Below are 25487 nucleotides of genomic sequence, written 5' to 3' on the forward strand. Positions count from 1 at the left end.
TTTATTTTAGCAGATTTAATAGGGAAACAGCATCACCGTCTCTTGGTGGGAGTGGGGGTGGGGCTGATGGGAGGGGGTTGAGGGGTGGGGAAGTGAGGGGGTAGATGTGAGTTAGAGGTGGGGAGAATGGGTGCAGTGACTTATTAACCATTATCAAGAGGGAGGTTGGTTTTCATGGACTTTTCAAAATTTAAAATTTGGGGAGCATTTTCAATTTTGCGCGGAGGCATGGGGGTTTGAAGTCTAGAAGTCTAGAAGTCATGAACAAAGTTGGGAGGGGGGGACGAAAGCTTGTTGACTGACTGACTAGAGAAACACTCTTTGCTACCTATTCCAGAAGACCGCTTACTTATTTGCTGCCAGTGCGGCATATACTGTTACATAAAGTAAAAGACATCATGTTTCTGCCTTGAAGAAGCTTCTCCCCTGGACCCAATTTGGAACTTCCTGTCTTCCCCTGTCTAGCTAAATTTTACTCATCCTTCAAGGTCTTACTACTATTCTACCTTGTCTGTGAATCTTCCCTGATCAAGTAACTTTGGCAGCGGATTATTGAAACAAGTGCTTTAAACTCTGAGCCAGCCCACATGAATTGCCCTTTCTCAATATCCTACCCTACTAATAATAGGACAATTAGAATCTGCACCATAGAATTTACTTAACTGTGTACTATCTTGTATTATTCTCTAATGATCTTAGAGGTCACTTATTATTTCATGTATTTGTTAGTCTCTTATCACTCAACTAGATTATAAGCTCCTTGGGGGACCACATTTTCTACTTTATCTATAACCCTACCATGCCTGGAACAGTGTTTAGAGCTGGAAGGATTTTAGATATCATCTAGTTCAATCCTTTCATTTTGTAGATGAGGGTTGAGTGACTTCCTTCAGGTTGCACAGCAAATAAATAGCAGATCGGGAATTGAAACCAGATCCTCTAACCTCACAGATCCTCTAACCTCTACCTTTCCCACATTACTTCTCTGTCTCTCAAATGAAATAAACCAGGAAAAGTCCTCCCAGGGCTACTGACAAAACACCATATGTAATGTGAGGAGTGCTGCCTGCCCCTGGCAGTGATAGCTCTGATAGGCTCTCCGTAAATATTTGCTTATTGGAATGGTATGTGTGATGGCTTGGAGGAGAGAGGGTAAAGCTTGGTATGCGTTAGTGTGTGTGGGGGTATAATAAAACTATATACATTGGGACAGAGGACTTGGAAATCTATCTACTCTCATTCTCTCTCTCCATCGTGCACTTCAGTGCTTGGAGAAGGGTGATTTATAATCACTCTATCTTAAAGTTGGAAGGAGCATCAGACGTTATCAGGTCTAATCTAGACATGTGGGGTATCTTAGATAGAGCATGTTGTTGTTGAAGCCAGATTAATGGGCTTGATCTTGCTGTGAATCAGTCAACTTTGCTCTGTTCTATGGTCATAGACTATAGACCTAGTCCCTGGGAGCCCTTGGTCAACAGAGTCAACAAGTAAGGCTGGAACATAGGACTTTGAAATTTATCTGTGGACCTCTGCCTGCCACTCACATTCTTCTCTCCATAGCGCCCCCTCACGGGTCCCTTCCATCTCTAAATCTATGATTCAATATATGCTTATACTTCTCCTTATGCAATAAAGAGATTTCTGAGTACAGATCAAATTTTCATTTTTCATTTGTTTCAAATTTCAATTTCATTCATCATTAAAAAAATTTTTTTTTTTTAGGCAGTTGGGGTTAAGTGACTTGCCCAGGGTCACACAGCTAGTAAGTGTCAAGTGTTTGGTCTGAGGCCAGATTTGAACTCAGGTACTCCTGACTTCAGGGCCGGTGCTGTATCTACTGCACCACCTAGCTGCCCCCCCCCTTTTTTTTTTAAAGAAGAAAATAAGGGATTATGGATGGATAAGCATAAGTCCATCCTGACTACTAGGGAACCAACCCATCAAATCCAAGTCTGGTTGACTGTGGGCCAGTAGCATCATCTTCAGATATAATGAACAGTGGCACCATTTAGGATAAAACAGTTTAATGAAAGAGTTTCATTTCCCAGGACTCCAGCCATTCTGCTGAGACCATGACTTTAGGGAAATCACACTGTCATCTCAGGTGAAGGCTAGTTCTTCTTTTTCTGGATATGCTGATGTCCAATGGTAGAGAGTTCCTCTAGGAATCTTTAAAGAGGTATTCTTAATCAAGCAATAACACTGTTGAGCACTAGATTTAGAATCAGAGGTTGTTGTTGAGGCATTTTTCAGTTGTGTACAAGTCTTGTGACTCCATTTGGGGTTTTCTTGGCAATGGTTTGCCATTTCCTGCTCCAGTTCATGAGGAAACTGAGGCAAACAGGGTTAAGAGACTTGCCAAGGGTTGCACAGCTAGTAAGTGTCTGAGGCCAGATTTGAACTCCTGAAGATGAGTCTTCCTGACTCCAGGCCCAGCACTCTACCCATTGTGCCACCTAGGTTCAAATCCCAGCTCTTTTTTTTACTAATATCACTTTGGACAAATTTACCTTTCTGAGTCTCAGTTTCCTCATCTGTAAAATAAGGTTGAGCTAAATACCTCTCAGGTCATTTCTAGCTCTAAATTTATGTATAGACTAAGTTTTTGTAAAGAAAATAATTTAGAATGCTCCAGAAAAGCATGTTATTTTAAAGAGCCCCAAATTCTTTTAAAATCATTGTCTAATTCATGTTTTGTAAGTTGGAATTTTCCAGATTTCTGTGAAACAGAGAATGTGTGATATTTTAGGCCAGCAATAATCTCATCACCTTCCTTATGTTAGGGACTGCTACTATGGTAAGGGGAAGTATGGCACAGTGGAGATACTTCTGGATTGATAATATGGAAGGCCTGGGTGTGAATTTTACCTTAGATGCTTCCCAGCATGATATAGCAGAAAGAAACTATGTTTAAGAGACAGAAGACCTTAGTTCAAATCTTGTTTTATTTTTTTTCAGCTTCCTCCATGAGTTTGGGCAAATCATTTAACCTCTCTGGACCTCATTTTTCTCATCTGTAAATGAGGAAGTTAGACTAGATTATCATTTAAGGTCTGTTTCAGCTCTAGATATATCGTCCTAAATTCTTAACAACTTTGAGTCTCAGTTGTTGTTCAGTTTTATTTCAGCCATATCTGACTCTTTGTGACGCCATTTGCAGTTTTCTTGGCAAAAATACTGGTGTGGTTTGCCGTTTCCTTCTCCAGTTCATTTTCCAGATGAGGAAACTGAGGCATACAGGGGTAAATGACTTGCCCAGGATCACACAACAAGGAAATGTCTGAGGCCAGATTTGTACCTAGGTCTTGCTGACTCCAGGCCCAGCGCTCAATCTCCTGCACCCCTTAGCTGTCCACAGTTACCTCATTTGTAAAATAAATCTTAATTACCTTAATCTCAGTTACCATATTTGTAAAATGAGGGCATATAATAGCAATAATAGCATATGCCTGACAGTGTTGTAGGGACAGTGTATGTGAAGCACTTGGCAAACTTATTGTTACTTTTCCCAAGTTTCTATTTGCCAGATTCTGGTGACCATTGTCAGTGGTCAAAGTACTGAGTTAGCAGATATGATTTTTTAGGGTCAATCAACGTGACGTATCATCACTGATAATGCTTAGCTTAGTAGTTCATGTCTGGTAGTCAGTACAAGAAACCTATGAGTTTGGGTTCTACCATTTACTAGCCATGGAGCAACGGACAAGTTTACTAACTTTTTGAGTCTAGGTTTCCTCATATACAACTTGGAGTGAATAACACTTGTTCGACCTCCTTCATGGGGTGGTGGAGAGCAAAATGCTTTGTTGTTGTTGGGTTGTTCAGACATGTCTGACTCTTTGGGACCCCATGGGCCATAGCACACCGGTCCTTCTATCCTCCCCTCTCTCCCAAAGTCTGTCCAAGCTCAGTTTGCTGTTTCTATGACACTATCGATCAATCTCATCCTCTGCCGTCCCCTTCTCCTTTTGCCTTGAATCTTTCCCAATGAGTCCCATCTTCTCATTATGTGGCCAAAGTATTTAAACCTCTGCTTCAGTATCTGACCTTCCAGTGAATAGTCTGAATTAATTTATTTAATTACTGACTGTTTTGATCTCCTTGCTGTCCTAGCAGTTTATAGGGTATGGCTTAATATAGTGCGGTATGGCAGAAAAAATGCTGACTTTGGGGTTGAAGATTAATCTTAGTTCACATTCCTGCTATACCACTTACCAGTTGTGTGATGTTGATCAAATAACTTCTCTGGGCCTCAGTTTCCTCATCTGTCTCATCAGTGGCTTGGTGCCTAGAATGGTCCCTTTCCAGCTCTGGCACTATGAGCCTGTGCTGTGCAGGCAGGAATTGTTTGCCACTGTTTACAATTTGGATTTACTCTAAGGTCTTTATCAAAAGGATTGTCTTAATCTCCTCAGCACCAGGGAAGTGCTGATGGATGAGTGAGGAGGCACTGGATCTGCTCTGGCCAGCACCTTCCTCACCTTCATCTGCTAGCTTGGCTGTCCCCACATATGGAAAAGCTGGATAGGAACCAGTTTAACTTTCTTTACTGGTAATTTCCCAAGTCCTTATTTTTTGTGAAACTTTCAGTTATTCCCCAGGAACCTCAAGGGCTGCCATGAAATAATAATTTAAAAAAGTGAAAAGATTGTAATTTGTTTTTGTTTTTCAGGACATATGTATGGGGTCACAGAGTATTTTTAGGAAAAGATTTTTTTTGGAGGCCAGGCAAAATAAAAAAAAAGTTGGCAGAGTCAGCATAGTTGTAGGAGAAAGAGCATTGTTACTTGAGTTTAAGAACCTGGGTTCAAGTTGTGATTCTGCTCCTTACTACCTATGTGCCTGTTTAACATTCCTGGCATCATCTATAAAATGATCAAGTTAGACAAAATGGCTTCTGAGGTTCCTTCCAGCTTTAGTCTATTATCCTATGATTCTATGATTTAACCTCTCTTTATAGGCCAAGAATGCTTGTTTTGTCTGCTCAGAAGTAGAGTTGAGAATGAAGACTATTTATCTTATAACATTTGGATGTTATGGAATGAGACAAGTTTTTAGTATATTTGTATATATGTGAATGCAAATATATAAGAAATGATAATAGCTGGTATATATGTATCCATGCACATAATGCTTTGAGGTTTGCAAAGCTACTTGCATACATGATTTCGTTAGACCTTTGCAACAACCATGAGAGGTAGACATTCAGAGGGATATTTATCCCCACTTTACAGATGAAGAAACAGTCTCAAGAAGGTCAATGACTTCCCTGAAGTCACATAGGTAGTAAGAAGCAGAAGCCAGGATCTGAACCCAGGTCTATCCTGACTCTCAGTCAGCCTTCTTTAGTGGCCATTGTGGATAGAAAGCTGTACGTGGAGTTAGAAAAACCTGAGTTCCGCTATGGCCTCAGACACTTAGTAGCTGTGTGACTTAACTAAGTAGCTAAGTCACTTAACATCTGTCTACTTTAGTTTTCTTATCTGTAAAGTGGAGGCAATAATAGCACCTGCCTGCCGTGGTTGTTGTGAGACTAAAATTAGATAATAATTGTAAAGCACTTAGCACTGTGACTTGCACATAGTTGTTGTTTGGTCATTTTTCAGTTGTGTCTGATTCTTTGTGACCCCATTTGGGATTTTCTTTGCAAAGATATTGCAGTAGTTTTCCATTTCCTTCTCCAGCTCCTTTTTATAAATGAGGAAACTAAGGCAAACAGAGTTAAGTGGCTTGCTCAGGGTCACACAGCCAGTAAGTGTCTGAGGCTGGCTTTTAACTCACAGAGAGGAATCTTCCTGACTCTAGGCCTAGTGCTCTATCTATCCACTGCATCACCTAGCTGTCCTTCTCACACATAGTAAGACACTAAATAAATGTTAGCTATTCTTCTTCTTCTTTGTAAAGCATTTCACAAACTTTGTAGAAATCTACAAATATTAGCTATCATCATCATCTCTGTACATATGAAGAAGGATTTTCCCATATGGAGGGTTCTTGTGCAGATATTAGCATTAAACCATTTTCAATTAATTTGGAAGCATGACATTAAGGTGACTGAGATGGTTTTGCCTGGAAAGTTTCCAACGTGGTGATTGTCTCTCTCTTTGCTGAGCTAGTTGTGTCTTCTAAGAGTGTCCCTACCTTTTTCTGCATCCCTGCCACTACTGGGGAGACAGCATTGGCATCTTGACCTTGTCCTCTGCTGATGATCCTCTGTGGTTTAAGGTCCTATGCTGGAACTGAGGGAAGATCTTGATACCAAATCCTAGAAGGGGGTGTTTTGGGAACAGAAGCTTTCTGGACAAGTTTGTTTAGAATGTTTGTCTGAAAAACAGGAAAGTTGATTAAACAGAAACACACACTTGGATTATTTAATAAGTAGATTTGTCCTCTGCCCTCCAAAGTAGCACTTTGCCGAGATAGTTTTATAGTGAAAAGACACTATAAAGGTAAGAATAGTCAGAATGGTTTGTAATTACCTTGTGCCATTTGAATGTAAATGGATACCTGAAAACATTTGTTCTCTAAAGTTGGCTAAGTAGGCCCCACTCTATTCTTTCTTCCTTCCATCATTAATTTCATTAGCAATTCCTTTCTTCATAGATAGGATAAAGGTTAACCAGTCCCAGTCCAATTATTCCTAGACCCAAATAAGTGGTAGCTGAATTATTGGATGTAGTCATTTGCCTCTTAAAAACTGGGTACCACTGTTGGGGTGGAATCTGAATGTCATCTTAGACTCTGGGAATATATATGATAGAAGAATCATAGAATTTCAGAAGGAAAAGGAAACTCAAGAGGCCATCTAGTTCAATTTAGAACCAAAAAGGAAATCCTAATATGGCACCCCCAGTAAGTGATTCAGGTTTTAAGGATCACAGGGAAAAGGAAGAGGGAAAAGGAACCTCAGGCCCTCTGTAGTCCAACTTGGATTTTCTGAAGACTACATGTAAGCTCCTACAGGACAAGGCGGTTTCCTTTTTGTCTTTGAGTTTCCAGTGTTTAACACAGTATGAGCAAATAACAAGTGCTTAATTAAGGCTTGTTGATTAACTGATTGAACAGGAGTACCTTCAACAAGTGATTGTTCAGCTTCTTTTTCAAGACCCATTTTAAGGATGGGGATTATAAAATATCCACTACCCCATTTTACTTTTTAATAATTCTAATAATTCAAGGTTTTTCCTTAAATGGAACTTAAATCTGTCTCTCTGGAACTTTCACCTATTGCTTTTCATTCTGCCTTTTTCATTCTACAGTGGAATGAAAAGAACATAAAATCCTATAATAAAGTGTCTCTTAATGCAAAGAACATTGGATAATGAGTGTGAGGACCTGGGTTAAAATTCTACCTTTGCTAATTACTAGCTTTGTGACCTTGGGACTCACTGAGCCTCAGTCTCCCCATCTGCAAAATGAGGAACTTGGATAGATGAGCTCTAACATCCCATCCAACTCTTAAGTCTATGTTAACTGAAGTATGATCTCAAGCTTGGTTATGTTGAGGGACAGATGTTCAGTTCAGTTGTTTTCAGTTGTGTCCAAGTCTTCTTGACCCCATTTGGGTTCTTCTTGGCAAAGGTCCTGGAGTGATTTGCCATTTTCTTCTCCAACTCATTTGATAGGTGGGGAAACTGAGACAAACAGGGTTAAGTGACTTGCCCAGGGTCACACAGCTAGTAAGTGTCTGAGGTTAGATTTGAACTCAGGATGATAAATCTTCAGCCACTCTTTCCACTGCACCACCTAGCTGTCCCAATGTTTATTGATTATCATTATAAAATGGAAAGTGAATAGTGTTGGCATTATCCTGGTCCCTCAGTACCAATCAATGTTACAACAGAGTTTTAAGGTAATTGGAAAATCCCTTCATTTCTTTCCCATGGAACTACAAAGAAGACAATTTGAAGAGTAACAGTGTTGTCTCAGTGTGAGGTCAAATGTTTGAAGTGGCCAAAACCTTTGACATAGGCTTAGATTCTGAATAGTATGAAAAATCTATATACAGGGGAAGCATCCATCAAAGAAGATGCAAGAGAATTAATTGTTCTGCTGTACAAAGTGTGACAGTTGGATATCATATTAATAAACACATTTTCAAACTTGGCATGCAAAGCAAGGCATTTAAAAAGCCATGGAAATAAGACTGTGCATAAAATATGGTATTAAAAAGGTAACTGTGAACTTTACAGATGGCATTAGGATGAAAAATGCCATCCTCAACTATAGTTGAATAGAAGAGCTTCTCAGTCTTTGATGCAAAAAAATGAGAGCAGGAATTTAAGTTGTTTAGTTGTTTTGAAATAACACTATAAAGAGGGCTCCTTCTGGTTCATCTATTTTTTATTAGGGCAACTGTTAAAAAATTCATTAGAGAAACCCATCTGTAGCAAACAGCCCTCTTGAGGGAGTTTCAGATGGTGATAAGATGTTTTGAGTGGCACTTTACATGAAATGGAAAAGACAATTATTTACAAGAATTAACGGCGTGAGAAAGATGAAAAGATGCAGGGATTGGGGATTTAGGGCCCTACCCTGCTACACAGCTCTGTGTTTATCTCTCAGGCCCTCAGCAGTCAAGGGGATGGAGAAGTCCTGGCATAAAGGATGTAGCAAGTACGTCCGAGGGTCAGGCATCAATCATGAAGCAAAGATTATAGATTGAGTGAAAACAGAGAGCATGGCAGAATATAGCAGACATTTAGATGTCCATATTAGCAAATAGAACCAGACCTTGCCCTGAAGGAATCAAATCTAGAATAACAGAAAGAGCATTTTACAGTATGGGCTGAATTTGCTATTGTCTGAGGCTGTGTCTTGTTAATCATTGTATTCTCATGATGCTTTGCATGTAGTAGGCACTTAAAGATAATTGTTTGAATGATGAATGAATTGACAGATGCCTGAATAGTTCATCTGGGACTTAACTTCTGCCTTAACAACAAGAAGCCAGATGTCACAGGGAAGACATGCTTCAGATTTACTAGTTGTGTGGCTCTGGGTAAGTCACTTAACCAGTTTCTGCTTCAATTTCCTTGTCTGCAAAATGGGGATAATATAGCAACAACTTCACAGGGTTGTTGTGAGCATAAAAGGTGATAATTTAGGTAAAGCCCTTTGCACACCTTAATGTAACATTACCCCCTCCCCCCTTCTCTCTCTCTCTCTCTCTCTCTCTCTCTCTCTCTCTGTCTCTCTCTCTCTCTCTCTCATATCTTTCTATATGGCATAGCTAGGTGGCTCAGTGAATAGAGTGCTGAGCCTGAAGTCAGGAAGATGTCTTCCTAAATTCAAATCTGGCCTTGGACAATTAGTAACTGTGTGACCCTGGGCAAGTCACTTAATCTTTTTTGCCTCAGTTTCCTCACCTGTGAAATGAGCTGGAGAAAGAAATGGCCAACCACTTTGCCAAGAAAACTCCCCAAATGGGGTTATGAAGAGTTGAACATGACTTAAACAGCTGAACAATAACAATCTAATAATATATAACATGACATAATAATATATGCTATTATTATTAATGTTATATGCTTAATATAATTATTCAACACCCCCTTCTGAAATCAGTTTTGGAATTCATGAGTTTCTGACAGCCAGAGTCACTTGAACTTCTTTCCTTCTCTCAGCTTTCTAATATTTATTAATTATTTAAGCAGTTTTCTTTATAGATAAAAAAATAGAGACAGAAAATTGTGTCTGGTTATCTTGTTAATGATTTTTGATACATCTGTGACATATCTGAAAGAGCTCTAGCTTTGGAATCAGATGATGTGAATTCAAATCCTGCCTTTGTCACTTACTACCTGTGTGATCTTGGCAAGTGGTTTAACCTCAAAAGGTGCTTTCCTCATGTACAAATCAAGGAAGTTGGATTAAATGGCCTCCAAGATTCTTTCCAGTTCTAGATCTGCCATTCTGGGATCCTCAAACTGCCATCCTTCAAGCCAAAGCAGAACCCATGTTTGACATGGAAATGGTTAGAATAGAATGGACCATTGGTTACCTAAAGGCCTGATTAAAACATTAGCCACATAATGGCAGCATGTGACACCTTATTATCAGCCAAAGAATCAATCTTGAGAAACAAAAGGAAAGAAACTGTGTCAGACTCAGTCGATTCTATAAAGAATGGCATATGTTATAAGATATCTTGTGGTAAAATTTAGTTCTGGATGACTTTGAGATTCTGTGTTAAGGCCTGTCAAAAGATCGATGGTTTTAAAGCGTGAGGATCAAGAATAAGAGACGGGAATATAAAGATATTACCGAGGGAACAAAAAGATATGCCTTCAGAAAAACTTTCCATTCACAGTCGTAAGGATTAGTTTTGGGTCATGGTGAGGGTACAGATCGAGATTCAGCTCTGAGACTGCTATGCCATTATAACAAGGCCTGATGGGGCTCAGAGTGGGCATCTGCAACCTTTTTCATTTGCTTTTCCCATATAGAGAAGTAAGTGATCCATCTCCTACACTGAGGCAGGCGACAGATTTCAAAGTGCTTTTCACTTATCTCATTTGATCATTACAACTATTGCTGTAGTCTGAGACTGTGTCTTGCTAGTCTTTGTATTGTCATTGTGTGGTACTATTATTATCCCACTTCTACGTGTAAGAAAACTGAGGGTAGGGAAGGTTAGGTGAGTCATACAGCTGGCTCCAGCACATCTTTGGAAATAATATTGTGAGAGGAAGACACTAGCCCTTGGGAAGAATAGGAAAAGCTTCATGAAGAATGTGGCCCTTGAGCTGAATCTTGAATATGACAAAGTTGTTATGGGGCAAGGTGCATTGTGAACCTCGAAAAGCAGTATAAACTTGGGTTAGCACCAATAGCCAGTTTGGGATTTAGCTTTCACACCTTATAAATAAGGAGATTGGAGGATGTGATCTCTGAGGTCTTTTACATATCTCAAACTTTTAATTTCTTGATTTGATAGATGATATGCCTTCTGAGTTGTGCCCAGAGCCTTGTTGAAGCATTATTGGAAATAGGAAAGTATGGCATTGTTAAAAAACCTTTTTGCTTTTGGTGTGGATATGCATTAGGGATGGGCAGCCCCACCTTTTAATTTGAAATTCTTCTGTGTTCAACCTTAATAGTCAGGAAGACCTGAGTTTGAATTTTGCTTCAGATATTTTCTTGAATCTATGTGACCTTTGGGCAAGTTATTCCATTTCCTTAAGTCTCAATTTGCTGAACTATAGATAGGTATGACATTAGCAATCCCCAAATGTTGTTAATGAGGATCAAATGTGATAATATTTATTAGTTGTAAATGTATTTTACATATAATGTATTTTGCAAACTTTAAAGGACTGTATAAATGTGAGTTATTGTTGTTATGGTTGTTATGTAATACTCTTCTTTAAACAGTGAAATTCAGTGCAAAGCAAACCCTGCTTCTGTCTTCTGACAGGGAGTGAAGGATAGTGGCTGATGTGCACAAAGGACCTTATTATTAGACTGTTTCACCCATAAAGCAATCTCATGTCATGAAGCCCTGCAGACAATGAGGTTCCTGTAGAATCTGGTTTTATTTCCTAAAATGACTGCTAAAAATATTCATGAAACTTTTGAATATGGCCTCAAAGGCCAGGAAATAATCTCTCAAGTGAAGTTTTCTTTGTTTCTAGACTGAAAGATTTCACCAGTTTCATTGATTAGGACCGAAAGCATAGTTGGATGCAAACACACCTGTACAGTTACGCTTCACTGTGGAATTTTCTGTTTCTAGTTGCCATGCTGATACAGCAAAGTGGTGTCCATATCCTCAAAGCCTTTTGAGACAAAGATCTGCATTGGTTTATCCCTAGAGGCCTTTTGGAAACCAGAGAGGCTGAGCCTTTGTTCATCCGTGAACTTTGGACACCTGAGCTGGCCATGATAGGTAGACTTGCCCATGTCTTTACCCACAGTCTATTTAGGTTTTGAACAAGGCTGAAATGTTAGAGCTGGGTAAAGTGGCTCCACTCACCAGGCACAGCTGGTGAATACTTGTGTTCTAGTAAAACGATCCGTCTTTCAAAGGGATGGGTAGTATCACATTTGTGAATCAGAGATAAAGGGAAGCTGGGGCAAGATCTGGGACGATTCCCTTGTTGACCAACTAGATAGATAGACCTGAAAGAGAATAGGGGCCGCCGAGCTCCCAAGGGTCATTCGGCCCTTGTTCTTCTCGCCTGTAGGTACCGTTGTTGTTGTTGTTTCTCATGATAGACTTCCTACTTTCTGGAAGACTAATGTTTGGGTTGCCTTCTGTTTGGAGAAGAGGTAGAATTCACCCACATGGAATCTTATACTTACGGAGGGATCTTAGAGGTCATCTCATCCAACTCTTCATCCCACATGTGAGAAAACGGAGGCCTAGAGAATTGAAGTGAGTCACCCAAAATCACACATGTAGTAATCAGCACAGCTGGGATTTGAACACAGGTCCTTTGACTCCAAATCCAGTGTTCTTTCAACTGCACCTCACTAAACCATAGTGCCAGCTGTCCTTGGACACAATAGCACATGATCAGTAGTACTTCCACGCTTTCCTGTTTGCATTTTGAGTCCCTAGCCATCTCTCTCTCTCTCTCTCTCATTGTATATATATATATATATATATATATATATATATATATATATATATGTATATATGTATATATGTATATATGTATGATGTATGTATGTATAATGTATTGTATATATATTATATATATATATATATATATATATATATATATATATATATATATATATATATATATATATATGTTTATATATCTGATCCTGAGCTCATCCTTGGAAGCCTATCTGGTCTCCTGGTCTGTTTTACCATAGAAGCAGTTCCTGATGGCGACTGAGGAGGAGAAGGGAAGAGAGAGAAGCTTTCAGATAGAGTTAGGCTATAGGTCTGGACACTGTCGGGGAGAGAGGCTGACATTTTGATCCAGGAGATCCCTAATTGAGTGGGATACATTCAGCCAAGAGAAGTCAACCTAAGAAGCACATGCTTGACTGTTTAGGGAAGGATATGTACCAAGAAGAGTCACCTCTCAGCACAGGGCCTGGCACATGGGAAACAATATATGCGCTATCAGTGTATCCGTCCACCTACCTTTCTATCCCTCATCTGGTTCTTGAGTAGAAGGGATGGCACAAAGACAGAAACTCAGAGGGTCTGAAACTTACCCTTGATGCCTTCCACGAACCTTGTTCTCAAGAAACATTCATCTTCTAATGAGGGGAGGGAGGGCAACAACGCAGAGAGGTTTCAGCTGTAAGTCAGGTGGGAAAATCCCCTGGTCCTAGGAGGTGCAGTGGCAAAGAAGATTGTAATATGCATTTTTAAATGTCATTTATCATGACAATCATACCTATTTCTGATGTTGAACCATTTTATGGTACAGAAGACTTTGGTGCTTACAGTGTCATTTTCTAGGGCTCTAGGAGTCATAACCAAACCATAGCTGCTAAGGAGGTAGGGCTCCAGCACCCCAAGAGTCATTTGCCAGGTTTTATCTCTGTAGGGTTTGGTTCATGGAATGATGTCTTAGGGGCCCAAGCAGGAAGAAGAGCTGGTAGTCTGGGGTTCTTGGATTTACTTGCCCACTGGTGACAGTTGGTCAACAGCTGGTATCGGTGATGGCAAGGAAGGTGGACCCCTTCTCTACAAAAATTGCTCCCTGTAGGACCTAGGCTGGAAGCAGGCATGGTGGTTTGGAAGGCATTGCTATTTTCCAGGCTCTTGTGTTCAGGGCTGTATGCTGTCTTCACTGAGGTTTGAGGTGAGGTGGTGGTGTTGATTCAGTTTTTCTGGAATATACCACTTCACATTTCTCACTTAAGGTGCTTTTGCTGTTTCATCTAGGCTGGCTTGCCTGCCTCATATGTGGCAGTTGGTGAGGAGAGCTGAGCCCTTCTTCGCAAGGGTTGTTTCCTAGGGTGATAACTTTGGAGGCCAGGCTGGAAGTCGGGCTGGTGATTTGGGAAGTGCCTCCCAGGGCTTATGGGCTTACCTGCCCACTGGTGGTAATTGATAAGTATTTGGTGGTGTTTGTAGAAAGGAAAGTATGTCCATTCTCTATGGCAATTGCTCCCCTAAATGATAGTTGCAAGGCTTGGGGCATTGCTATTCATAAAGCTCTGGGTTTAGGGTCCTAAGCTATGTCATTGGGGTCCAAGGGGAGATGGTCAAGGTGATAGTAATGGTTTGCTTTGCCTGGGATAGACTAGCTCGCATCTCTCCCTCAGTGTGCCTTGCTTCTTCAGCTAGGTTTTCTTGCCTGCCCCAGAAGTTGGAAGGGATAGCTACCCATTTTCTATAGGGATTTCTTGCCTGAGTTTCTGTGCTTCTGTAACAGATTTTTGGGGGACAGATTAGAAGTCAATACTGGAGAGACAGGGCAGCTACATGGTACAGAAGACAGAGTGCCAGGTCTGGAGTCAGGAAGACTCATCTTGAGGAATTAAAATCTGGTCTCAGACACTTCCTAGATGTGTGGCTCTGGGAAAGTCACTTAACTCTGTTTGCCTCAGTTTCCTCATCTGTAAAATAAGCTGGAGAAGGAAATGGCAAACCACTTCAATATCTTGGCCAAGAAAACCTCAAATGGGATCACAAAGAGTTGGACATGACTGAAAACAACTCAACAACAACAACAACAACAACACAGGAGAGATAGAGAAGAAACAGTCTATTAATTTAGTCCTGAGATATGCACACAGCATCTGACTAGAATCAGGCTATTGCATGATCTTTTAAAGTTGTAAGCAGACAGCCAGTCATCCTGTACCCCAGGGGGCCTGTAAAATAATAGATTGGATAATGCTTATCATCAGAAGAGGGTACAAATAAAGTAAGGGAACACTGAGATACCTATTAAAAAAAAACCAAACAAATCGTGAGATGTTGCACACTTGTCTTTGATCACTGGGTTTTACTTAGCTGTTTTTTCTTGTTGCAAGGATTCTCTTTAGGGGAATGGGGAAGTTGCAAACCTGGAAATGATTATATGGTAAAAAACAAGCAAACAAACAAACTGAAGACATCAAAGACATTTTAAAACAAACAAAACCAACCTCCCCTCCCCCGCAAGCAAAACCAAGCCTACTACTATGTAGTCTCTAACTGAGAGACAAGAATACAAAGATTTTATTGATCCTCCAATATAACGTAAAGTGGATTTGAATTTAAAAGTGAAGGCCTACTTTCTTTCAGTGTTGGGAAGCTACTTTCCCTAGAGAAATAGGGGGCTGAATGCCTTTATTCCCCTAGGTTGCAGATATGCAGAAGTGGAAAGATGAGTATGAATAGCTTTCTATTCCACTTTTCTCCTCTGTGACCTAGGCAGTTTAATGTAACCATTAGTCTATATCCTAGTTCTCTCTGCCCCTCTGCTGTCTTGCATTCTATTCCTTTATTCTTTTGGGTTTGGATTTTTATTCACTAGAAAATCTTGTGCTCAGGGCTCTGCTGCTCCAATACCCTGGCGAAACCTCCTGATCATGGGTTTGATTCCTGGAAGCTAGAATATGCTGAAGAAACTGGACTGTAACCCAAGACTACCCCACCCATCACCAAATTCTGGTCACGAAGGCTTAATCTTCATAGTTTGCAACATAGGTAGTGTGGTTGGCTATTTGCAATCCAAAAAATTCAAGGAACTCTTCCTTCCCGCTCAGGCCCTAGTGTTAATAGCGCATAGGTAACAGCATTTTTTTTTTTTGGCAGTAGCAGCAATTTTTAAAGGGGTTTGTGGAATGCTTGCTTTGATGACCTATGGAGAATCATACAAAATTACTTCAGTGAATTATTTTCTACGTGGAATTATTCTTTTAACCTCAGTAAACCTCTGTATGTTGCTGGCACTTTGATAAGTTTAAAAAAAATAATAAGCCAAAGGACCATATAGATTTCATTGGATTGTTTTTTTCCATGATAAGCAAAACAGCTCAGCAATTCCTTTCATAATTAAACCCAGAGTCCAATTTTCATTTCTTCTTGGATTCATTATTTTTAAAGGCATTTTCCCAAGGTTTTCTTCTTCCTTTTTTTTTTTTTTTTGAAGGGGAGGTAAGGTGTGGTTAAAAGGTTAAAATTACCACCTTAGTCTAGGCCTTTGTTACCTCAAGCCTAAGAGTATTGCAATAGTATTTTAATCAGGTTTCTATGACATTGTTAGAGTGTCAGGAAGTTCCAAGAGGGAAAAATTTCCCAGTGCAAAGGACAAGACGCTCTTCACCCCCCCCCCCCCACAGAGCCTGCTATATCCTCGGAGAACTGGGATACTCTTCTGGAGAACTCCATCATGTTGAAAGAGAGGGACCTTTCCTATAAGGAAGTTACAAAATTCTCTTGGGCTGCTGAATATGACCCCCAGCTTAATAGGGAGTAAGCCTAGCAAACATTAAGAGGGTTCTCTGGAGAGGGTAGGACCAACTGAAAAAAATTTATCCTCTGAGCGTAAAAGCTTTCAATGTAACTTCAGATCCCCTCAGAACAATTTCTCTTCTAGAGAGTTCTTCCAGTTCCTGGGACACTGTCAGAAGCTGCCTTTGACTGAGCCGACCAGAATCTTGCATCTTACTTGCTGTCTCTGCCTGTGTTGGATTTTTCCATCTGGTCTCTCTGTACCTGTCCTGGTCCCTTCTACTCTGCCTTGACCAACTTTTATTCTAATTGTCTACCTGATCTGTAGGGCTCTGCCTGACTGTGACTATTGCTTATTTCAGCTTGGCTCCTAACTAGCTGTGTGTCCTTAGGCAAGTCATTTTACTTCTTAGATTCTCCGTTTCTACCTATGTAAAATGAGGGCTTTAAAGCAAAATGTTTCTAATTTTCCTTCCAGTCCTAATATTGTGTCTTTGCACTCAGCTTTGGCTGTATCCTAGACAAAGAGGCCGATGCCCTTGGAGGGCTGCTTGCAGTCCACCCTTCCCCTTCCCCTTTCCTAAGTCTATCTAACATCAGGTTAATATTCCTAAAACACACTACTTTGCAAATATCATCCCCTGTTTTAAAAAAAAAGCCTTCATTGCATCCCTTTTGCTTATGGGGGTAAAGTATAAACTACTCCCGTATTTAACACCTTCCAAAATCTGGCCCTTACCCTACCTTTCCAGATTTATTTCATGCTACTCTTAGACACATTCTCTGCTTCAGCCAAACTGCTCTCCCCATTTCCTTCTAAATATGCCATATGATACACCATATGAATTTTTGTGCCTTTGTTCATGGAGTCATCTCCACCTCAGAAGACCTGAACATAGTACGCACTTGATAAATATTTACTAAAATCTTACCCTTCCTTCAAGGCCCAGATTTAATCCCATCTCCTCTATAAAGCCTTCCCTGAACTGTGCTGGCCCTTCAATGATCACTTTCTCTTTTGAAGTCCTGTAGCATTTACTATATGCATTACTTATCGGGCATGTAGTATATTCCTTTGTAGTATTACTTCACAGAATTAGAATTTTAGAGTTAGATGAGTTGTAGAGGTCATCTCATCTAGTCTTATAAACCTTATGCAGGTTTCTTCCATATGACATTCCCTATAGGTGATCATCTAGCTTCTGCTTGAACTCTTTCATTGACAAGGAACTTACCTGTTCCAAAATGGTCCATTCCATTGTTGGGTGGCTCTAGTTATTAGAAACATATTTCTTATAGTTACCCCAAATCTGGTTGCCTATAGCTTCTAAACATTCATAGATCCTAGCTGTGACTTCTAGAGGAATATAGAATAACTCTACTTTTTTTTTTGAGGGAAAACCCTTCAAATAAACTTTACAAGTAGAAGATTGAGGTGACATAACAAGATAGTTGCTCATTAAAAAAATTAGGAGTTTTAGTGGATTGTAAGTTAATAAGAATCAACAATGTGATTTTTATTGTTGTTGAGTCATTTCAGTTGTGTCCAACTCTTTGTGACCCCCATTTGGAATTTTCTTGGCAAAGATACTGGAGTGGTTTGCCATTTCTATGACAGCCAAAAAAAAAATGTAATCTTTAAAAAAATTTTTGTACTAGACATTTGTTTTTATTGATGTGAGGGACGTCCTCTACTAATGCAGATTAATACCTGCTCTGTATTTTTCAGGCTTAGCAGTGAAAGATTAAGTGACTGCCAAGGCAACACAGCTAGTTTGTGTCAGAGATAGAATTTGAATCCAAGTCCTCCTGACTATGTGGCTAGTTCTCTACCTACTCTTCTTGTCTTTCATAGATTGCATCAAGGGAAGAATAGTGTCCAGAGCCAGGTTGTACTCTCTTCTGTTCAAGCCACTATACTGGATTCTGGTCAGCTCATTGTACGATGAGCTGGTCAGACCAATTCTTGAATGCTGTGTTGAGTTTTTGGCACTAAATTTCAGGGAAGACGTTGATAAACAGGAGAGAATCCAGAGAAGGGTAACTGGGATGATGAAATTCCTTGGAAACATGCTGTATGAGGACTTGTAGTTGGACATGAAGTAAAAGATTCAAATATTTGTATGGCTGTTTTATGGAAGAGGGGTTATGTTTATTTTGTTTGGTCCCAGAGAGGTAGAACCAATGGGTGAAAGTTTCGAAGAGGCCAATTAGGGCTTGTTGTAAGGAAAAGCTTCCTACCAAACTGTGGTGCCATGGGAAGAGTGCTAGGTTTGGGATCAGAAGACCTGAGTTCAAATCCTGGTTCTGCGTGGTGAGGCTCTCCTGTCTCGGCCTTAGTTTTTAATTTGTAAAAAGAAGAGGTTGGATTGGATTAACTTTAATTTTTTTTTCTTTTAGCTCTAAATGAACCTATGAACCTATAAGCCTATCCAAAAGTGAATGGGTTGCCTTAGAGTGTAGTGGGTTTCCACTCATTGGTGTTCTTTCAGCAATGGCTGGAAGGTATATTGTATACTATATTCTTGTTCAGGTATGAATTAGATTAGATGACCTCTGAAATACCCTCCAGCTCTGAGATTCTATTATTTGGTGTGATTCTGTGAAATGATGGAATTAAGTTATCATGTCTGCTGAAGTCTCCTCTCTCTCACCCTGATTTTCTTCACCTGATCTTTTTTTTTTCTTTTTGGTGAGGCAATCAGGATTGAGTGACTTGCCCAGAGTCACACAGCTAGTAAGTGTCAAGTGTCTGAGGCTAGATTTGACCTCAGGTGTTCCTGCCTCCAAGACTGGACTCCAAGGCTGTGCCACCTAGCTGCCCCAAATCTTATAAAATATTCCTTTATCACTCTGGCAACCTTCTTCTGGATGTACTCCAGTTTGTCAATGTCTTTCTCAAAACGTGGTTCTCAGAACTGGGTACGGTATTTCTGGTTTGATTTTTTCATGTAAAATAAATATATTTATTTTATGATTTACAAAGCTGCTTCTTCACAACAATCCTGTGTTGTTGATCTTATAAATGTACCCATTTTCCAGATGAGGAAACTGAGACACAAAGAGGTTAAGTGACTTGCTCAGGTTACAGAGCTAGTAGCAACAGACCAAGGATTCAAACTTAGGTCTTTAGACTCTAAGGTTAGTGCCCTTTTTGCTGTCTCAGGTTTCTTTTCAGATATATTCAAGTGCCTCATGAGCACAGACTATGTTTTTATTTCTTTTTATCCCCAATGCTTGGCAACATGTCTGAACACAACAGACATTAAAAAATTGTTCACTGGTGATACATTTAGCTTTTCCTATTCCCCTTAGCTTCCAGTGCCCTGTCTCCCAAATAACCTTGTTTTTATGTTGTATATACTTATACATACATACATACATACATACATACATACATACATACACATATGTGTGTGTGTGTGTGTGTGTGTGTGTGTGTGTGTGTGGAGAGAGAGAGGAAGAGAGAGAGACACACAGAGACAGAGACAGAGAGACAGAGAGAGACAGAGACAGAGAAACAGAGGAGAGAGACAGCCAGCCAGATCTGTTAGCTCCTTGATATTAAGGACCATTTTCGTTTTTGTCTTTGTTTCTCAGAATCTTGATCTAGCACGGTGCTCTGCACACAGCAGAGACTTAAAACATATTTGTTGTATTTGTTATTTATGCCTTTGACATTCTATACAGCACGTAGCACAATGTTGTACACATTCATTTGTTATTCAGTCATTTCAGTTATGTGCAACTCCTCATGATCTCATTTGGGGTTTTCTTGGCAACGATACTGGAGTGGTTTGCCATTTCCTGCTCATTTTACAGATGAGTAAACTGAGCCAAACAGGATTAAATGACTTGCCCAGGGTCGCACAGCCAGTAAGTATCTGAGGCCAGATTTGAACTTAGGTTCCCCTGACTACAGGGTTGGCTCTCTATCCATTGTGCCACAAGCTGAACATTTTATACATACATATAACATTCAATAAATTGCTGATTAGTTAATAGGGTAATGGAAGGGGCTTTGGGTCTAGAATTAGAGGAAATGGGTTGAATCCTGGCTTTCTCACTTGGTTGAATGGAAAGAGCTCTGAGCCTGGAGTCAGCAAGCCCTGAGTTCAAATTTGGCTTCAGATGCTTACTTGTATGATCCTAGGCAAGTCACTTAGCCTCTCTTTGTTCCAGTTTCTTCATCTGTAAAATGGGGATAATAGCACCTACCTCCCAGGGTTGTTGTCAGAATAAAATGAAAGCACTTTGTAAACCACTTGGTGCAATGCCTAGCCCCTAGTAAGCACTTAATAAAAACTTGTTCCCTTCCCCCAACTTTACTTTTCCTTATTACACGATTATGTTATATTATAATCCTTATTACATTATTATGACCTTTGATAATTCTTTAAACTCATTTGGCCTCAGTTTCCTAGTTTATAAAATGAAATAGTTAGACTTGATGAGCTATAACATCCCCTCTAATTCTAAATTCTATGCTTCTGTGATGATTTGAAAGGTAGGAGGGAAGGATGGGCATTATCAATGGTGACCTGGTGTTGATGGAACTTGTGTCTTGGTCTTAACAGTCTGCCGTAGACAAGTTACCCAAAGTTTTGTGTGTGGGCCAAGCCTATACCAAACTTCAAAATTTACATAAGTGTGCACTGGCAAGAAGTTTTGGAATGTCGGATTGGCGTGAATTGGAATGTTCTGGTGATCGTTTCTCTGGGGATTGGTAGATCTTTGGTTTCAAATAAATGGATGTTTCCTATCACAGAGAAGTGATAGAAGTCTCTTACAGTAGAACCCCAGATTTATAGCAGGTTTTATCTGGAAGCTGAAAAAGCATATCAGACCTATTAGTGATCTGAGAGGCCCTCTGTGTGTGTGTGTGTGTGTGTGTGTGTGTGTGTGTGTGTGTGTGTGTGTGTGTGTGTGATGAGGGAGGTGCTTTAAATGAGTAGACTGAGTTCTACTTCACTTTTCCTCTCTTAGATTAATCACTACCTGGCAGCTCACAAATGGCATTGCTGCCAAACTGGTGAGATGTCAGCCTTACTGTGCTGCCCATTGGCCTGTCAGGATAGACCTGCCACTAGACAGGACCACTGTGGAGACCAGTGATTATCTTCACCTTTCCTGAGATGAAGCCTGACAAAAGACCCCCAAATTTAATCTAGAGGTAGAGAGAAGATGCTTGACTAGGGAAATATTTTGGAGCAGGGTTGATTAATGAACTTTCTTACACGACATCATGAAATGTTACAAAAGAAGCTATGTTTCAATATTGTTTTAAGGACGACTTTGAGAAAATAAGTTATTCTGTCTATTGTAAATACCCAAATTGACTATAAAGGACATATGAAGAAAGATGCTATCTGCATCCAGAGAAAGAACTGATAAATAGAAATATGTATAAAATAATTTTACATCTAGGGTGGGGGGGAGGGAAGAAAAAATTTACATGATAATTTTGTATATTTGAAAGGAATAGCAAATTCATGCATAGTAGATTTGTGGTTTCACGTACAATTATCTTTTTAAATTATGCTGTTATGAAAATGCTTGTTTTATTCCATAAATTAAAAATAAAATTAATTTACATTAAAAAACTCCAAAAGAATCTATTTTTCAGAGAAAAGATCATTCTCTGTGATAGGAAGCATCCATTTATTTGAAACCAAAGATCTACCAATCCCCAGAGAAACGATCACCAGAACATTCCAATTCACACCAATCCAACATTCCAAAACTTCTTGCCAGTGCACACTTATGTAAATTTTGAAGTTTTGTATAGGCTTGGCCCACACACAAATCTATTTTTCAGAGAAAAGATCATTACTTTTGTTATTTGGATGAAATGATTCCTGACTCTGTTTAAAATTTTGCTCCCATTACTCCCAGAATGTTGCTGTACTTCAAAAATTTTTTCAATGGAAAATAATTTTTTACTTTAGTGACAAAAATAAATATATCATAGATTTTTTTTTCTTAAAATTTTGACAAAGCCACACACTAATGTGGTACTGAAATTCTAACAAGGTTGAAAATTGTTGGTTTGATAGTTCTTAAGCTGTCCTAAAGGAAAACCTAGGGCTCAAAGATCAGTCTTGAGATAGCATTGATTAGTACAACCACCACCACCATCACCATCACCACTATCACCACTACTGTCATACTGAGTAGAGGACTAGGTCCTAAAGCCAGAAAGCCCTCAGTTCAAGTCTCACTTCTTATATTCTGGTCAAGAATCTTAACCTTTTTATGCTCTAGGAAATTCTAAGATTAGAATCTGCAAATATGATATTGTCTTTAATTGGAAGAGGGAGTTTCCTCTTCTAGGAGTTCCTTATACCAGTGAAATTATAAGTCTGGTCCCTATCCCCTAACCTTGCTACTATCACCTTATATTTTATTGCTGCTCCAAACTTTTCACTTAATACCTTCCATTTCATTTGAATTCTGAAGTGTGATTATGTAAGCCTTAAATTTGTGTCTGCTCTATGGCTTTCAAATCCTGCCCCAACACTGCATGAAGAGCTGAACTTTTAGGTGGGCATAACAAATGATACAAAAGGGTAATGTAACCCTAGGTAGAGAAACGTTCAAGAAGGCCTCTTCTATAATGGCATCACTGAATATAAAAGTTAATGTGCATAAATCAGGTGGTCATATGTACTTCTCTCACTTAGTCTATAACTAGTTGCTGGTTATTTAAGTGCTAGAATAGGGTGGAAACCTGGAGTCTGAATAATTGAAATCCTTCTATTTTCCATAAATAATGTCCAATAAGTAGACACAGGGAATGGTCTGAGTTTCAGCTTTATGACTTTTCAGCTTCAGATGAGTTGATTTCCATTGCTGGCCATTTCCATTGCAAGCTGGGAAAGGACCTACAGGCAGGCAGCTGGAGTTCTTGTGTTGAATTAGGGGCATAACTAATAGTCTGATCATTTGCTCTGCTAGGCATAGCATATATTTTAAAAAATATATATAGGTATTTCTGAATGTTCTGAAGCAAACAGTTTCAGAAAATGTTTATGTAAGAGCATACAAATATAAGAATGATCATATTGGGTCACATTCATAATTTGTGCAGCCTAGTCGCTAATCTATGCCAGTGGCAGCAAGGTATGGAATATGGAACATCTGTGACATCTTCGCCTAGAGCTTAAGGAGTCCTCACCTTCCCCAAGAGTAGTTTCAGCTAAGACCAATGGACTGATAGGGTCATTTTCTTTCATTTTCCCAGGTAAGCAGGACCACTTGCTGCCTACTGGCTCCTTTCAGAAGAAGAGGTTGGCAAGAAGGCCTGGCTATATGAGGACAGACACCAGGCCCCGGATAGAGTGCCTTTCTGCAGCAGCTCACTCACCCTTCAACCTGAAGGAGCTGGGCCAAAGCCAGGACAGAATGGCTGAGCTGAAGACCTGCACCATGGCCAGACCGGGAGACTCTGCTTTGAGAAGACAGGGTTTCAGCTCTTTAGTTGTGAATCCCATCCTCAAGGGCAGCAGGGTCATAGGACACAGTGTACCAGGAAATTTCTGGTCTCAGCCAGGATCAAGTACCGAACTGACCGACAATGTAACTGATCTTATTTGTCCCTCTGCTTCTGTTTGTTTGGGAAATTTTCCACCCCCCTGTACGTTTGAGGCCTCCCTGGACGTGGTGCAGAAGGAAGCAAACAACTCCTGTGACCAAGTAGGCCGCCAGCAGTCCCCTACAGCCCCGCCTAGTCGTCACGATGTCTTTCACTCAAGCTTTAGTTTCATACGGCTCTCTCTGCGATCTGCTGGGGAGCGAGGAGAAGCTGAAGGTTGCCTCCCCACAAAGGAGGTAGAGCCCCCTTGTCAAAGTCCCACAGAGGTACGAACAGAAAATACCAACGTGAATGAATCTATCAAGAGGCAGAGCAGCTCAGCAGCCTGTGAGGACCTGAGGCTCACTTGTCAGCCTTGCGACTGCAGGACTGCCCAAGGCCCTATGGGCACACTCCTGGCCGGCAGTACCCAGCCTGAGAAGGAGGTTTTCTCTTTCACGAATACTGATGCAGCCATCTCCTGTTCTCCGGGTTCCTCCTCCGTGGGCTCTTCAGTTACCTCAGGCTACGAGAGCAGCATCATGGCAGGTGATCACACTTGGGACACCCTGGTCAAGAAATATGAGCCGGTGCTGATGGACTGCCTTCTGAGTAACCGGGCCTTGCTGAAGGTTGGTGTTTCCTTGGCTTGAGTCTGTGGAAGAGGCGAGGGTGGGGGTGGGGACAGGTTCCTCAGTGGTTAGACCAAAGTACAGATTAACCTACTGGGAAAAAAGCAGGAAATGATTGGGTGATGTGGCTACATGATTCCCCTTGGAGAGGCTTCAGCAGCTCCACTTCTGGCTGATTATAAGGGAGAGGAATGACTGCTTTTCTCTTTATCTCCCCTCGACTCCAGTCTTCTTTCTTTCTTTCTTTCTTTCTTTCTTTCTTTCTTTCTTTCTTTCTTTCTTTCTTTCTTTCTTTCTTTCTTTCTTTCTTTCTTTCTTTCTTTCTTTCTTCCTTCCTTCCTTCCTTCCTTCCTTCCTTCCTTCCTTCCTTCCTTCCTTCCTTCCTTCCTTTCTATCTTTCTTTCTTTTTTTTTTTTTTTGGTAAGGCATTGAGGTTGAGTGACTTGCCCAGGGTCATACAGCTAGTGTCAAGTGTCTGAGGCTGGATTTGAGCTTAGGTCCTCCTGACTCTCCCCTCTCCTCTTAAAATAAAACAGCTCTTTCCTCATCCTCAACTGCTTAGATTATACTAGTAATTGAGCTCTTGTCTATTCTTCCTTTCCTGCTCTAGTGCAGGGTGTTCTAGGTCCAGCTCATTTTGGAAAATGGGGGGGAGAGGAGGCAGGGTTGAGTACTAGAATGAGATGAGCCTACTTGATAATACAGATGTCCCAACAGTCTTAGTGCTGTTTTAAGCTTTAATAGCTTAGAAGCATTCCAAGCTATTAAATAATAATTGGAAGGAGATTTAACCTTAGATCTATCAGATTACTAAAGTATTATATAGGGTGTCCCAAAAGTCTTTACGCCATTTTAATCTCCCAATTATTACTGGGACTTTGGGGGACATCCTGTATAATGCTTTAGTAATCTGATAGCT

At 40.2% G+C, this 25487-nt stretch overlaps 1 protein-coding gene across 2 annotated transcripts in view; it reads left to right on the forward strand.

Moving 5' to 3' along the window:
* The window catches only part of DISC1 (DISC1 scaffold protein), a 527908-nt gene that overhangs the window by 54699 nt on the left and 447722 nt on the right, over positions 1-25487 (forward strand). For both annotated transcript variants that reach the window (XM_078156229.1, XM_078156230.1), the window contains exon 2: positions 23607-24568. In XM_078156229.1, coding sequence (XP_078012355.1) covers positions 23607-24568 — 962 coding nt within the window. The remainder of the gene's footprint in view (positions 1-23606; positions 24569-25487) is intronic.

Source organism: Phascolarctos cinereus, unplaced genomic scaffold (genome assembly GCF_003287225.1).
Source record: "Phascolarctos cinereus isolate Bilbo 61053 unplaced genomic scaffold, phaCin_HiC Scaffold_5;HRSCAF=322, whole genome shotgun sequence".
NCBI classification, from domain to species: Eukaryota; Metazoa; Chordata; class Mammalia; order Diprotodontia; family Phascolarctidae; genus Phascolarctos; species Phascolarctos cinereus.